The 15,682-nt window shown below is 44.9% G+C and overlaps 1 protein-coding gene and 1 long non-coding RNA gene across 3 annotated transcripts in view; one reads left to right on the top strand and one right to left on the bottom strand.

The window, feature by feature from the left end:
* The window catches only part of cpt1a2b (carnitine palmitoyltransferase 1A2b), a 51,224-nt gene that overhangs the window by 19,411 nt on the left and 16,131 nt on the right, over positions 1 to 15,682 (top strand). For both annotated transcript variants that reach the window (XM_029635403.2, XM_029635402.2), the window contains exons 9-13: positions 2,136 to 2,223; positions 4,957 to 5,152; positions 6,839 to 7,027; positions 7,723 to 7,828; positions 8,384 to 8,500. In XM_029635403.2, coding sequence (XP_029491263.1) covers positions 2,136 to 2,223; positions 4,957 to 5,152; positions 6,839 to 7,027; positions 7,723 to 7,828; positions 8,384 to 8,500 — 696 coding nt within the window. The remainder of the gene's footprint in view (positions 1 to 2,135; positions 2,224 to 4,956; positions 5,153 to 6,838; positions 7,028 to 7,722; positions 7,829 to 8,383; positions 8,501 to 15,682) is intronic.
* LOC135564635 (uncharacterized) lies at positions 12,753 to 14,774 on the bottom strand. Its single transcript, XR_010461167.1, has 2 exons — positions 14,562 to 14,774; positions 12,753 to 13,671 (listed from the first exon to the last, which is right to left on the bottom strand). It is a non-coding gene; the product is annotated as an uncharacterized LOC135564635 (long non-coding RNA).

Raw genomic sequence — 15,682 nt, 5'->3', positions numbered from 1 at the left:
CCACCCAAAGAACCCCACGCCTACGGTAAAGAACACCCCGCCTATGGTAAAGAACACCCCGCCTATGGTAAAGAACACCCCGCCTATGGTAAAGAACGGCAGTGGCAGCATCCTGTTGTGAGGGTGTTTCTCTTCAACAGTGCAGGAGAACCTGCAGCCCTCTGCCAGGAAGTTGAAAATGGGAAGATGGTTCACGTTTCAAGGTGACAATGACACAAAGCACATCACCAAAGCCATCGTACAGTGGCTGAAGGACAAGAAGGTAGATGTCCTTGAGTGGCCTCGTCACAGCCCGACCTAAATCCCATTGAATCTGTGGAATGACTTGCAGTCAATGAGCGGTCACCATGCAATTTGACTGAGCTCGAACAATTCTGCAAGGAAGAATGGGCAAATATTGCGCAGTCCAGGTGTGCAAAGTTAGTAGAGACGTATTCAACGAGACTTGTGGCTGTAATTCAAGCAAAAGGTGGTTCCACCAAGTATTAACTCAGGAGGGTGTTCACTTCTCCAAATAGGATATTTTACTAGTAAAACATTTCAAAAGTGTAATTCGCAGCCGGAAAAAGTCTGATTTGATGTGTTTTCATTTAAGGCAACAAAAGGTGAACATTTTGAAAGAGGGTGGTGACTTTCTATACCCACTGTACAGTGTGAAGAGCTATACCCTTTTCTAACTACTAAGCCGAGCTGTACTGAGCTGACCTGGTTATGCCCGTTATTATTCAGGGAAAATGTCTCAAGTTAACGATCCAAGGAACCCATTGGAATAGGAGTGAGTCTCCCTTAACGGCCTGTATTGGACTGCTGTTGCTGCAGACATAGTTTATATGAATAGAACTGAATTCATTATGTGGCTGGTCAAACCTGATTCTGTCTAACTGTCGTTTACAGCACTGTGTCAGTTTGTAGAGGTGGGTGGGTGTTGTCAGAGAGGAGGAGAGAGACCCAACTCGGCGCAAAATCCATCTACCTCCAGCAGGTGGCGATTTTATTTCATTGTTTTGCCCACCAAGCAAGGGATTTTTGTTTGGAGGTCAATGAGAGTGTCGAATTTGGTCGACGAACAAATGTATGGCATATTTGCTACGTGAGTTTATTAAATCGAATAGAAGTTTCGTGACGCTTAAGTTGTGATGAGTGTACTGATATAAGTAGGACACGTGATATCCCGGCAACTTTGAGAAAAAAAAACACTTTATATCAGACTTGTCTCGATGGCTATGCATATTCATGGTATGAGGCTAGTAGCATAACATCTCTCTCCATTGAATACATGCGGTTGACGTCAACAACCCTCATTGAATATTCAAAAAAGTATTGCAATAATGAGATGTGTCCACCAATCAAAAGAAAGGATAGGTGGGAGCTAGAAAGCCCAGTGTGCAGCTTTGTGGTAAACGACTCCCCTTGTTAGGGTGGAGAGACATGCATCTTGTTAGAATATCCATAATCTTTGGTGTTGTTGACATCGGTGACAGGAATGCTACAGTATCTTACCAAACTGGAGCACTGAGTTATGAGTCAGACAATAATAACAACAAATATATACATTAATAATAGATGATAATAATTATTCTTATAATAAATCTAGATAGTTCATCCTTTAAAATGTCAAATAAATGAATGAATAATAGCCAGCCAACTTTGTTAAACACCCTTTTCTTTTAGTTCCTCATTATCCTCCTTTTCTCAATTCCTACTTTATGAAGGATACTGGAGTTGAACATGGGTTGTTTTGGTATATTTACTCATTAGCTGGCTATTTCATCGAAGCAACTGTGTGAAAGTGTCATTTGAAGGACCTTTAATCGAGTTCTAGAATTTTTCCGCTGATGTGCTCTTTTTTTTTTAAGGAACTATGCATCTGACTGTCGTCAATGAATATTCCACTTCCTCTCTCTTTCTCTCTCATGGGGCGGCAGGGTAGTCGTTCTGCCCCTGAGCAGGCAGTTAATCTACTGTTCCTAGGCCGTCATTGAAAATAAGAATTTGTTCTTAACTGACTTGCCTGGTTAAATAAAGGTAAAATAATTCCAAATTGGATGAAAAGAATGGCATTTGAGGCTAAACAATGCGAAGATACTGTAACTACAGAACAGTTTTTTTTCTTTCTCTCTCACTCACTCTCTCAGAGTCGTGTTCCAGGTACAGTCATCCCTCTCTGTGCAGCTCAGTGTGAGAGGATGTTCAACACTACTCGCACTCCAGGAGAGGAGACTGGTAAATACACACACACAAAAGAAAGTCAGTTTTGGAATCTTTGTTTGTTAGCATTGACCATAAAGGAAACTGTATGACCAACTTGCCCTCCAAATACACCTCTGCTGTTTTCAACCAGGATCTCAGCGATCACTGCCTCATTATTGCCTGCCACCGTTATGGGTCCGCGGTCAAACGACCACCCCTCATCACTGTCAAACGCTCCCTAAAACACTTCTGCGGGCAGGCCTTTCTAATTGACCTGGCCCGGGTATCCTGGAAGGATATTGACCTCATCCCGTCAGAGGATGCCTGGTTGTTCTTTAAAAGGAATTTCCTCACCATCTTAAATAAGCATGCACCCTTTCAAAACATGTACATCTAAGAACAGATATAGCCCTTGGTTCCCTCCAGACTAGACTGCCCTTGACCAGCACAAAAACATCCTGTGGCGTACTGCACTAGCATTGAATAGTCCCCGCGATATTCAACTTTTCAGGGAAGTCCAGAACCAATACACGCAGTCAGGAAAGCAAAGGGCTAGCTTTTTCAAGCAGAAATTTGCATCCTGTAGCTCTAACTCCAAAAAGTTTTGGGACACTGTAAAGTCCATGGAGAACAAGAGCACCTCCTCCCAGCTGCCTACTGCACTGATGCGAGGTAACACGGTCACCACCGATAAATCCATGATAATCGAACATTTCAATAAGCATTTCTCTACAACTGGCCATGCTTTCCTCCTGGCTACCCCAACCCCGGCCAACAGCTCTGCACCCCTCGCAGCTACTTGCCCGAGCCTCCCCAGCTTCTCCTTCACCCAAATCCAGATAGCAGATGTTCTGAAAGAGCTGCAAAACCTGGACCCGTACAAATCACCTGGGCTAGACAATCTGGACCCTCTCTTTCTAAAATTACCTGCCGCCATTGTTGGAACCCCTATTACTAGTCTGTTCAACCTCTCTTTCGTATTGTCCGAAATCACTAAAGATTGGAAATCTGCCGCGTTCATCCCCCTCTTCAAAGGGGGTGACACTCTAGACCCAAACTGTTACAGACCTATATCCATCCTGCCCTGCCTTTCTAAAGTCTGCGAAAGCCAAGTTAACAAACAGATCACTGACCATTTCGAATCTCACCGTACCTTCTCCCCTGTGCAATCTGGTTTCTGAGTTGGTCAAGGGTATACCTCAGCCACGCTCAGGGTACTAATCGATATCATAACCGCCATTGATAAAAGTGGTCAAGGCTTTCGACTCTGTCAGTCGCCGTATTCTTATTGGCAGACTCAATAGCCTTGGTTTCTCAAATGACTGCCTCGCCTGGTTCACCAACTACTTCACAGACAGAGTTCAGTGTGTCAAATCGGAGGGCCTGATGTCCGGACCTCTGGCAGTCTCTATGGGGGTGCCACAGGGTTCAATTCTCGGGCCGACTCTTGTCTCTGTATATATCAACGATGTCACTCTTGCTGCTGGCGATTCTCTGATCCATTCTACGCAGACGACACCATTCTGTATACATCTGGCCCTTCTTTGGACAGTGTTAACCAACCTCAAACGAGCATCAATGCCATACAACACTCCTTCCGTGGCCTCCAACTGCTCTTAAATGCTAGTAAAACCAAATGCATGCTTTTCAACCGTTCGCTGCCCGCACCTGCCCGCCCGACTAGCATTACTACTCTGGACGGTTCTGACCTAGAATATGTGGACAACTACAAATACCTAGGTGTTTCGCTAGCCTGTAAACTCTCCTTCCAGACTCATATCAAACATCTCCAATCCAAAATCGAATCTAGAATCGGCTTTCTATTTCGCAACAAAGCCTCCTTCACTTCACCAAACTTACCCTCATAAAACTGACTATCCTACCGATCCTTCGACTTCTACAAAATAGCTTCCAACACTCTACTCAGGAAACTGGTGCAGTCTATCACAGTGCCATTCGTTTTGTTACCAAAGCCCCTTATACCACCCACCACTGCGACCTGTATGCTCTAGTCGGCTGACCCTTTCTACATATTTGTCGCCAGAACCACTGGCTACAGGTCATCTATAAGTCTATGCTAGGTAAAGCTCCGCCTTATCTCAGCTCACTGGTCACGATAACAACACCCACCCGTAGCACGCTTCCAGCAGGTATATCTCACTGGTCATCCCCAAAGCCAACACCTCCTTTGGCTGCCTTTCCTTCCAGTTCTCTGCTGCTAGTGACTGGAACGAATTGCAAAAATCGCTGAAGCTGGAGACTTATATTTCCCTCACTAACTTTAAAACTCAACTATCTGAGCAGCTAACCGATCGCTGCAGCTGTACATAGTCCATCTGTAAATAGCCCACCCAATCTACCTACTTCATCCCCTTATTGTTTTGATTTACCTTTCTGCTCTTTTGCACACCAGTATCACTACTTACACACCATCATCTGCTCGTCTATCACTCCAGTGTTAATCTGCTAAATTGTAATTACTTCGCTACTATGGCCTATTTATTGCCTTACCTCCTCACGCCATTTGCACACACTGTATATAGACTCTTTTTTTTCCTATTGTATTATTGACTGTACGCTTGTTTATTCCATGTGTAACTCTGTGTTGTTGTTTGTGTCGCACTGCTTTGCTTTATCTTGGCCAGGTCGCAGTTGTAAATGAGAACTTGTTCTCAACTAGCCTACCTGGTTAAATAAAGGTGAAATAAAATACAAATGCGTAGTGTTCTGCATCTCTCTCTCTCTCGACGTGTGTCTCCTCTCCAGATGTGCTGCAGCACTGGCAGGACAGTGAATTTGTGACTGTCTACCACCGGGGGCGCTACTTCAGGCTTTGGGTCTACAAGGCGGGGCGTCTCCTCTCCCCTAGAGAGATAGAGTACCAGATCCAGAGGATCCTAGATGACCCTTCACCCCCCGGACCTGGAGAGGACAGGCTGGGAGCACTGACTGCTGGAGACAGGTGTCTATAGTGGTGGGGGGAAGAGGGTGTGTGTGTGTGTGTGCGTGCGTGAGCGCCTGTACACATAGGTGTATGTACACACTGCAAATACAGTTCTCTGCATTTTCCATCACCCGGATATCCCCCTAAATATGTCTTGTTTTGCATGATCCGATGTATGGCTACTAGATGGCCCTTACGGAGCTTCATGTTCATTATGCCTGAGACGGCTGTAGTTGTGCAGACTTTGGCTTGAGACATCAGACAAGGATTGCACTGCATGATAACAGACGTGGGTTCAACTATGATTTGAAATCTCTCAAATACTTTGACCGTTCACTCTAGCCAGCCTGGAGTGCCAAGTGGGCGGGGTTTTTGTTTTCCGGCCTATTGCATTGGTCCATTGAGCCAAGCACGCTCAATCAAGCACAACTCAAGTATTTGAAATGATTTCTGATAGTTTTTGAACCCAGGTCTGCAGGATACCGCAGACAAGCAGAGCGTCCGTCAGTCACCTCAATGGCCACGAGTCTCAAGTGGTCTGATCACAACTTGGGAAGGAAGAGTGCAGAGCGGTGTCGGCCGAGAGATGGAGAAGTCACGAAGAGGAAGAGAAGGCGAGAAGGGCCTAAACCATTTTTAAAGGAAGAAGCAAGCAAACGAGAGGGGGGGGGGATGGAAAAGCGAAATGGAGAGTGTTGGTTGAGAATGCATGGAGGGAAGGGAACTGAACTGAGGGTGAGGGGAAGGGGTGAGGCTAAAAGTGAGATGAGGTGAAAGAGGAGAGGGGGAACAGCGGTAGGAATATAAGATGACAGAGTAGATGCTGGGGGACGACAGAAAAAAGGGAGAAAAAAAGACGAGTTCGTATATAAGGAGATAAAACGATATGTACCATTTGCTGTGTGGGTGTGTTATGATACGATAAAACAGTATTGGTTAAAACCTGTTAAACCGGGCCACTACTGCTCTCTTTACACAAATGCAAGCATTATCCTAGGATTAAGGTCAATTATACTGAATGTAGTTAATAGTCTGCAGTTATGGTCTATGTACACCAACAGAGCCTTTCTGGGCTTTGATTGTGGTAAGTTGGAATGAGTAGGAATCTCTCTCTCGCTCACTCTCTCTCAAACACACTTCGAACACGACTCCCGTGCAGACGCGTACAACAACTCTGTGCATGTCACAATTGTTGGTGCACTGTGGTGCTCCCGTCTGTTTCCGTAGACACTTTACACAGAGCGTTAAAAACTCACATTCATTCCCGGGGGTGTGGTACAGCAGCAGCACGCCCTTCCTCTCGCCATTGTATCTTTAGTCATCTTCAGCTCGTCCTGACTGCTACTAAGGGTTCCCGCCGTTGAGCAAGGAACAGTTACAACCACACGGTTGGATTAGTCTGATCATGGGGTGTTTTGTCCTGGCATGTCCCGTGGGATCACTTTCACACTACTGTCAAGTGTTCTGTCGTGTTCCTTATCACCGTGCTCACTGTTGCAGAAGGGGAACATGTTCCCCTATGTTCAGTAACAATTTGAGGATTCTTGTCCGTTTTGGTTGCTGTTGATATTGATGTATTTCTGTAAGTAAGAAGTACAGTCGACTCTGGGTTGATGATGTCATCTTGAGTCTACCTTTAAAAAAATATATATATTTTTTAAATGTAATGAATGTTGGCGTGATTTGGAATGCGTTTTGTCCCAGGGTGCCGTGGTGTGCCGTAAGAAAGCAGTACTTCAGCTCAGGGGTGAACAAACGCTCGCTGGACTGCATCGAGCGGGCCGCCTTCTTTGTCACCCTGGACGATGAGGAGCAAGGAATGATGGGAGAAGACCCTGTGGGAAACCTGGACCGCTACGCCAAGTCCCTCCTCCACGGGAAATGTTATGACAGGTGTGTGTGAGACTGTGTGGTGCAGGCGCATTAAGATGAGCCTCTTACGTAGTCGGAATGTAGAATCGTGGCAGAGCTTCCGCCTTATTGCTAACACCTTACAGGATGGAGCCAACTGGAAGGGGCTGTGGAGTGAATTAGGACCCGTTTTATAGAGAGTGTCCAACTCTGCCTTTCCCATGTTACCACTCAACATAAGAACATTCAATCCATTTCACTCTTCTACAGGAGGGGGGAGGTCTGGTACTAGTATGTACCAAATGGCACCCTATTCCTTATATACTGTAGTGCACTACCTTTGACCAGGGCGTGAGCCCTATACACATGGTATGTGACAACCTGATTGAATTAGCAGCAAATGTTTTCCAAGTCCAAGAGCACCAGTTGCTTAGGTGAAGTAATTGACGGATATATCCCATCCATGGACATGGTTCTGGTTGTTTAGAATCATCGACACTAGGCCGAAGTTCCTCTTGTACACACTCCTCTCTCCCCCCTCCAAATCAAGTGCTTCACATCTGTGTCCTGGACCAGGGCAGTGGTGGGTGGTCAGGGGATGTATATATTCTGCTTTGATAGTGTGTGGTCAACTCTCAAAACTGAAAGCACTGAGCAAATTGATATATATATATGTATCTCTGTGTCTCGCCCCCCCTCTCCTCTCTCCTGCCCCCTCCCCTCTCTCGGTCTCTCAGGTGGTTTGATAAGTCATTCTCTGTGGTGGTGTACAAGAATGGGAAGAATGGGCTGAATGCAGAGCACTCCTGGGCCGACGCCCCGACAGTGGCACACCTGTGGGAGGTGTGTGTTTATCTGTCAAACAGGCATAATCAAATAGCATTTTATTAGGGCCCTTTTCTTCTCTTTTTAGCTACATGACATAGAAATGTGCCGTTTTCACATTGTGTAGACACTAGTATGGTGCTGGAGCTAGAGGTTAAAAAGATATAGGGGGGGTCCCCTTGACAGCCCCAATGACCTGTCCTCAATGGAGATCAAGCACTTGGTTTTATTTAGAATAATCCGATCTTGCAGATTTGAGTGTATGTGTGAGGTAGACTACATATGGCCAGATATGTGGCTAAAAGTACCTAAATAGAGCATAGCCCGGATCAGGATGTTCCAGTTATTATCCAAATGGGATATTCTCAGGATTTGCTCAATCAGATAGAGGATAAACATGTTTGTTATTAGTTTTTGGCAGATCAAGTTTCTGTGTGTGAATGGTGAAGCCACTGAACTTTGAGTGTCTGTGTGTCTGCATGTGTGTCTGTGTGTCTGCATGTGTGTCTGTGTGCCTGCATGTGTGTCTGTGTGTGTGTGTGTGTGTAACAGCTGCTCTTTGTCTGTCCTCAGTTCACCCTGGCCACAGATGCCTTCCAACTGGGTTACACAGAGGACGGCCACTGTAAGGGAGAGGTGGAGCGCACCTTATCGCCCCCTCAGAGACTCACCTGGGACATCCCTGTGGAGGTGAGAGTACTGGGTGTGCGCATCGTTCCCTAACACACCCTCAGACCAGGGTTTCCGTTAGGACAATGTGGCGCCCGGACAACATGACGGGGAAGATTCAAATTAACTGGCCATTTTGAGAAATTTACCGGACACCTATACATTGGATGCGTAACCCATTAGGGCATCCACCCACGGTGATCAGGAATGACAGAAATCACATTTACATTATGGTAATTCATCTTAACAGAACACGTAACTCGTAATGAAACGGCCAATAAAACAGAATTTTCAAACATTTTACAAAATGCAATGGGAAACGACATTCTAAACAGCCCACCAGGGGAAACGACATTCTAAACAGGCCACCTGGGGAAACGACATTCTAAACAGGCCACCTGGGGAAACGACATTCTAAACAGGCCACCTGGGGAAACCCCATTCTAAACAGCCCACCTGGGGAAACCCCATTCTAAACAGCCCACCTGGGGAAACCCCATTCTAAACAGCCCACCTGGGGAAACCCCATTCTAAACAGCCCACCTGGGGAAACCCCATTCTAAACAGCCCACCTGGGGAAACGACATTCTACACAGCCCACCTGGGGAAACGACATTCTACACAGCCCACCTGGGGAAACGACATTCTACACAGCCCGCCTGGGGAAACGACATTCTACACAGCCCGCCTGGGGAAACGACATTCTACACAGCCCTCCTGGGGAAACGACATTCTACACAGCCCTCCTGGGGAAACGACATTCTACACAGCCCACCTGGGGAAACGACATTCTACACAGCCCACCTGGGGAAACGACATTCTACACAGCCCACCTGATAGCGGTTCCATATGTGACAGAGATGAGAAATCTCTGTTAGAATCTTAGAAAGAGAGGGACTCTAAAGACACAACAACTAGGATGTGCTGCTAATATGACTAGGATTGTGCCTTTGGCTTCTGGGCAACAAAATAACATTCATAAGAAAACCAACAGAACAGGACTTTGTCACGTCTGTCACATGTGCTCAGTGTGAACCTGCTTTCATCTGTGAAGAGCACAGGGCGCCAGTGGCGAATTTGCCAATCTTGGTGTTCTCTGGCAAATGCCAAACGTCCTGCACGGTGTTGGGCTGTAAGCACAACCCCCACCTGTGGACGTCGGGCCCTCATACCACCCTCATGGAGTCTGTTTCTGCCCGTTTGAGCAGACACATGCACATTTGTGGCCTGCTGGAGGTCATTTTGCAGGGCTCTGGCAGTGCTCCTCCTGCTCCTCCTTGCACAAAGGTGGAGGTAGCGCTCCTGCTGCTGGGTTGTTTCCCTCCTACGGCCTCCTCCACGTCTCTTGATGTACTGGCCTGTCTCCTGGTAGCGCCTCCATGCTCTGGACACTACGCTGACAGACACAGCAATCCTTCTTGCCACAGCTCGCATTGATGTTCCATCCTGGATGAGCTGCACTACCTGAGCCACTTGTGTGGGTTGTAGACTCCGTCGCATGCTACCACTAGAGTGAAAACACCGCCTGCATTCAAAAGTGAAGCATAGGAACTGAGAAGTGGTCTGTGGTCACCACCTGCAGAACCACTCCTTTATTGGGAGTGTCTTGCTTTTTGCCTGTAATTTCCACCTGTTGTCTATTCCATTTGCACAACAGCATGTGAAATGTATTGTCAATCAGTGTTGCTTCCTAAGTGGACAGTTTGATTTCACAGAAGTGTGATTGACTTGTTACATTGTGTTGTTTTAAGTGTTACCTTTAATTTTTTGAGCAGTGTACATTCGCCAACATTATATAATTACTCCTGTTTATATAGAAATAATTCAAATCATTCAAAATTCTTCACCAGAAAGCATGACATGGCCACAGAGGAATCAAGGATAATTAGCTTCTTATAAAGCTTCGCTTTTGCCTATTTGGGCAGCACGCGTGGTAGGCCTAGCTGATTATTGAGATTTGGCTGTCAGTGAAAATCAAAAAATACGTGTGCAGATAATGTGTTGAGACAATAAGAAGGGGAGGGGTGTCTGGTGACGATACAGGTGAATCTCCCACCAGTTCTTGCACATTCTTAATGTCATTGCGTGAATTGTTTGTCCTTTAAAAAAAAAAGTTTTTTAAAATCAATTCCACTTACATATGACACCAGTAGTAAATGTACTATTAATCCCCATAATTTTCTTACATTTACCGTTCTCATTCTCGGAGTGGAAACATTCTTTGTGGAGTTCACAACCCGCTACACTTTTGTTTTGGAATGCCTCATATGAGCAATGAGTATGTATCTGGTTTCTATGTCCTGATAATGTTGAAGGAAATGCGCGAGCACCTGACCTGCTGCACGGAAATGTAGGAAAGTGTTTGTTGTTGTTTTTTTTCCATCATTGCAAATGATGATATATTAAAACTATAGTTCCTCACAGTAAGCTATTTTAACAAATCTTCCAAACTCCCCCTCGATAGTCACCAATCCTCAGTGTGAATGAGAAATAGAAGTTAAAGGCCTACTGCTGTATTAGCTATGAGTTCCATGCACATCATATGGCAGAGGCTAGTGATCTTTCATTAGTTGACTTTTTCGAATTTTGTCAATGGTTTTAAGAAACGAAAACCGTATTGAAATGAAGCTGTTCCGTGCAAATCTGCATATGTGCATCATAACTGTCACTCAGAACGGTAAAAATGGTAGGATAAATTGTAAGCGTCCCCAAACTTGCAACTCACGCGCCGCCTATTAAATTGCCTCCACGTTTTCACGGTCGGATTTTGCCTATATGCTAATTTGAAGCAAGTTAAACGATGCCTCGTAATATGAAATGAAACATTCAGGTTTATTAAGTATGTTTTCAAAATGCCTACTGCCTCCAGCTCACATTGTAAAGTGGTGGGTGAAGCGCTGATAGCCTGTTGATTGCACTTGTATGGTGAATGGGGGAGGCATGCTTCAATTACCAGTAGTTCTTTTTAATCGTGCAGGAGAAATCCCACTCAAAATAGGCTCTATGCCGACTAACGAAAATACACAGGCCAATTTTAATTCCACAAAATAAGGAAAAGGAACCTATCGACCAATTCTCTTTACCTGTCAAAAGTATTCCCATTGATTGCTTTTTCGATTAATGAATAAAAAGCATAATTTTGAAATGATTTTTTTTTTTTCTCCAGGTGATTTGTCGTCTAATGGAAACCTTGCCTCAGACATCCTTTGGGAGGGGAGTGTGTCCGTGTTTAGTGTCACTTGAAACACCCTGTAAAACATTGTCCAGCTCCCTCTCTCCTCTTTCTTTAAGTCTTGGATCAGTTCTTCTCTCGGTTTCATTCCACGACTTAATGTCCATTGACAGTCCTGAACCACAATTAATACATGTTGAGGAACCAATTCAGTGGCTAAAGTTTAATATTTTAGTATAAGTATGGTGCACAATGTTAGCATGATCTCCTTGAGCCACGATTTGGTGAAAGTAGGGGCAGTTGCGGTGACTATTACTGGCAATCATGAGTCATGACTGCAGTAAAATTCTATGTGGCCGTTGAGTCACGGTAACCTCCTTTTATGGACTCTGGACATGCGTTGGTAGTACCCAACTCGCTAATGATTATCAGGTTGCTAATGGCCTGGTAGTCAGGGTTCTTTTTCCTTTAACCACTCTGACATCAATTCAAATGCAATCCAAAATCACATCGAACACATCATGAAAACAGTATGTGCTTTTAAAAGTCACCTCGCAGTGATTGATCGTTTTGAAGAAAAAGGTTCATTAACGGATTTGAATCTGAGTGTGAAAACATGGTCGTTGTGGATGTTGTTTCAAAGCCTAACACAACAAAATGGGCTTCCTGAGGTGATGATTGCATGACAATGGCCGGCTGACAAAATGTCATGACCACCACAGCCCGAGATGAAAGGTTCTTCTCTTTTTGTCTTTCATCAGTTTCTTTTCTTTCATCCGAGAGAAGTGGCATCTCTCTCGCTCTCTCGCGCGCTTTCTCTCTCTGTTTGTTTGTTGCGGTTGGAGTGTTCCGTTTCCTCTGTTTCTACCGACCCACAACAGTCAGACAATCGGGGGAAATTCCCTCCACTCGATCTCTACCACCTACAGTGCATTCGGAAAGTATTCAGACCCCTTTACTTATTTCACAATTTGTTACGTTACAGCCTTATTATAAAAATGTATTAAATTGTTATTTTCCACATTAATCTGCACACAATACCCCATAATAACAAAGCAAAAACAAGTTTTGAGACATTTTTGTAAATGTATTACATATAAATAACTGAAATATCACATTTACATATGTATTCAGACCCTTTACTCAGTACTTTCTTGAAGCACCTTTGGCAGTGATTACAGCCTCGAGTCTTCTTGGGTATGACGCTACAAGGTTGGAATATACCTATATTTGGGGAGTTTCTCTCATTCCTCTCTGCAGATCCTCTCAAGCTCTGTCAGGTTGGATGGGGAGCATTGCTGCACAGCTATTTTCAGATCTCTCCAGAGATATTAGATCGGGTTCAAGTCCGGGCTCTAGCTGGTCCACTCAAGGACATTCAGAGACTTGTCCCGAAGCCACTCCTTCGTTGTCTTGGCTGTGAGCTTAGGGTCATTGTCCTGTTAAAAGGTGAACCTTCGCCCCAGTCTGAGGTCCTGAGCGCTCTGGAGCAGATTTTCATCAAGGATCTCTCTGTATTTTGCTCCGTTCATCTTTGCCTTGATCCTGACTAGGACATGAAGGTCAGTCAATTCGGAAAATGTCAAGAACTTTGAAAGTCTCTTCAAGTGCAGTCGAAAAAAGCCATCAAGCGCTGTGATGAAACTGGCACTGATGAAGACCGTCACAGGAATGGAAGACCCAAAGAAACCTCTGCTGTAGCGTTACCAACCTCATAAATTGCAGCCCAAATAAATGCTTCACAGAGTTCCAGTAACAAACACATCTCAACATCAACTGTTCAGAGGAGATGGTGTGAATCAGGCCTTCATGGTCGAATTGCTGCAAAAAAACACTACCAATGGACACCAATAAGAAGAAGAGACTTGCTTGGGCCAAGAAACATGAGCAATGGACATTAGATTGGTGGAAATGTGTCCTTTTGGTCTGGAGTCCAAATCTGAGATCTTTGGTTCCAACCGCCGTGTCTTTGTGAGATTCGGTGTGGGTGAACTGATGATCTCCGCATGTGTATTTCTCACTGTAAGGCATGGAGGAAGAGGAGGTGTTATGGTGTGGGGGTGCTTTGCTGGTGACAGTCTGTGATTTAGTTAGAATTCAAGGCACACTTAACCAGCATGGCTACCACAGCATTCTGCAGCGATACGCCATCCCATCTGCTTTGAGCTTAGTGGGACTATCATTTGTTTTTCAACAGGACAATAACCCAGCACACCTCCAGGCTGTATAAGGGCTATTTTACCAAGAAGGAGAGTGATGGGTGCTGCATCAGATGACCTGGCCTCCACAATCCCCCAAGATAAAGCAAATTGAGATGGTTTGGGATGAGTTGGACCGCAGAGTGAAGGAAAATCAGCCAACAAGTGCTCAGCATATGTGGGAACTCCTTCAAGACTTTTGGAAAAGCATTCCAGGCGAAGCTGGTTGAGAAAATGCCAAGCGTGTGCAAAGCTGTCATCAAGGCAACAGGTGGCTATATGAAGAATCTCAAATATAAAATATTTAGGGATTTCTTTAACACTTTTTCTTGGTCACTATATGATGTGTTGTTTCATAGTTTTGATATCTTCACTATTATTCTATAATGTAGAAAATAGTACAAAAAAAGACAAATTATTGAATGTGTAGGTGTGCCCAAACTTTTGATCGGTAGTGTACATAATATACACACACAGCCTGGTCGCCAAATGACCGGGGACTTTTGGGGGACTTTGCCCCTGTTAATTATTACATGCGCCAACTTACTTGCAGCATTTCTATGCTTATTAGAATAGTGAAGCCTTCACAATGATAACAGAACACACACTCCGTACATCACAAAGGCTCAAAGGTCTATTCGAGTCGCATTGCTCCCCCCCCCCCCACTGAGATGAGACATTTTCTCTTTCGCTCACGCACTCGCTCACTCACCTGGACCTTATGTCACTACCAACTCTTTCTTCATCTGTTTTTTTCTCTCTCCCTCTGTGTTCTTTTTCTCATTTCCCCTTCATGTTGCCTCAACTCTCAAACTGTCTGCTTCATGAGGACTTGCCTTTCTCAAATTCCCCTTATTAGTACCGCTCATTCTCTTATTCCTTCCTCTTACCCCTTCTTCCTCTCCCTACAGTATGCTTTCCTCTTCTTTGCTCTGACAGTTTTCAACCCAAGGAAAGAACGGAGGGGGGGGGTGTATCCTACGAATCAGGTTTGAGGAGTTAGTGAGGTAACTTTATTCAACTCCCTGAGTTCAACTCTGGATAACCAGTCATACGAACGTGGCTCACCTTTTTAGCCAGCTAAATTTCAATGTCAACGAATTCCTCAGAACTAACCTGCACCGGGGTCGGCCAAATAAGACGGCATTAACCTTGAGTAATCAAATAAATACTTCAAAAAAAGCCTACAATGTAATCTATGTCCGCTAACAGCAGTCATAAGTTACCGTCGGCGACGGTCTCGCTGGACCACTAACGAACCCGGGCCGTCATTAAAACATCAAAACTATCATAATGTAAATATTACTGGATGCAAAGTGGAAGGAGGTGTGGTTCTTCTCAAACTCACAGGGGGTTTCCACACACCGCTCACATAACAGGTTTAGGATGTCGTGGGGGGTTTTCCATCCTTAAACAAATTCCTTTTTAGAATGTTAACTAGTGAGTGTTTGTCTAGAAAACACAAACCTGGCTCTCAGCCTGACTCAACCCCTGGGAAGCAAAACTCCCATGGCAAGATCTGTGCCAGCTGACCTGACGCATTCCACATTTTCAGCCAGCTACTTTTTTCCACTTCATTAATTAACTAGGCTATTTTTTTTATTTTTTTTATTTCAATTCGCTAGTCAGAAAAGTCAGTTGAGCCCTCTCCCACTAGAATGGAATATATGCATCTTGTCGCATTCTATTTATACAGATGCCGTATCTCAGATAGGACAGACTGAACCTTGCTCCCCGGCACATAGACTATTGCAGCATAGATACTGAGACGGGGGTCGGGAGGACACTCTGGCCCCGTCCAATGATACCACCAGACAGGGCCAACCAGGCAGG

The sequence above is a fragment of the Oncorhynchus nerka genome, linkage group LG26 (genome assembly GCF_034236695.1).
Source record: "Oncorhynchus nerka isolate Pitt River linkage group LG26, Oner_Uvic_2.0, whole genome shotgun sequence".
Lineage (NCBI taxonomy): Eukaryota > Metazoa > Chordata > Actinopteri > Salmoniformes > Salmonidae > Oncorhynchus > Oncorhynchus nerka.
Note: the sequence above shows the minus strand (reverse complement) of the source record. Positions and strands in the feature narration are given on the sequence as shown.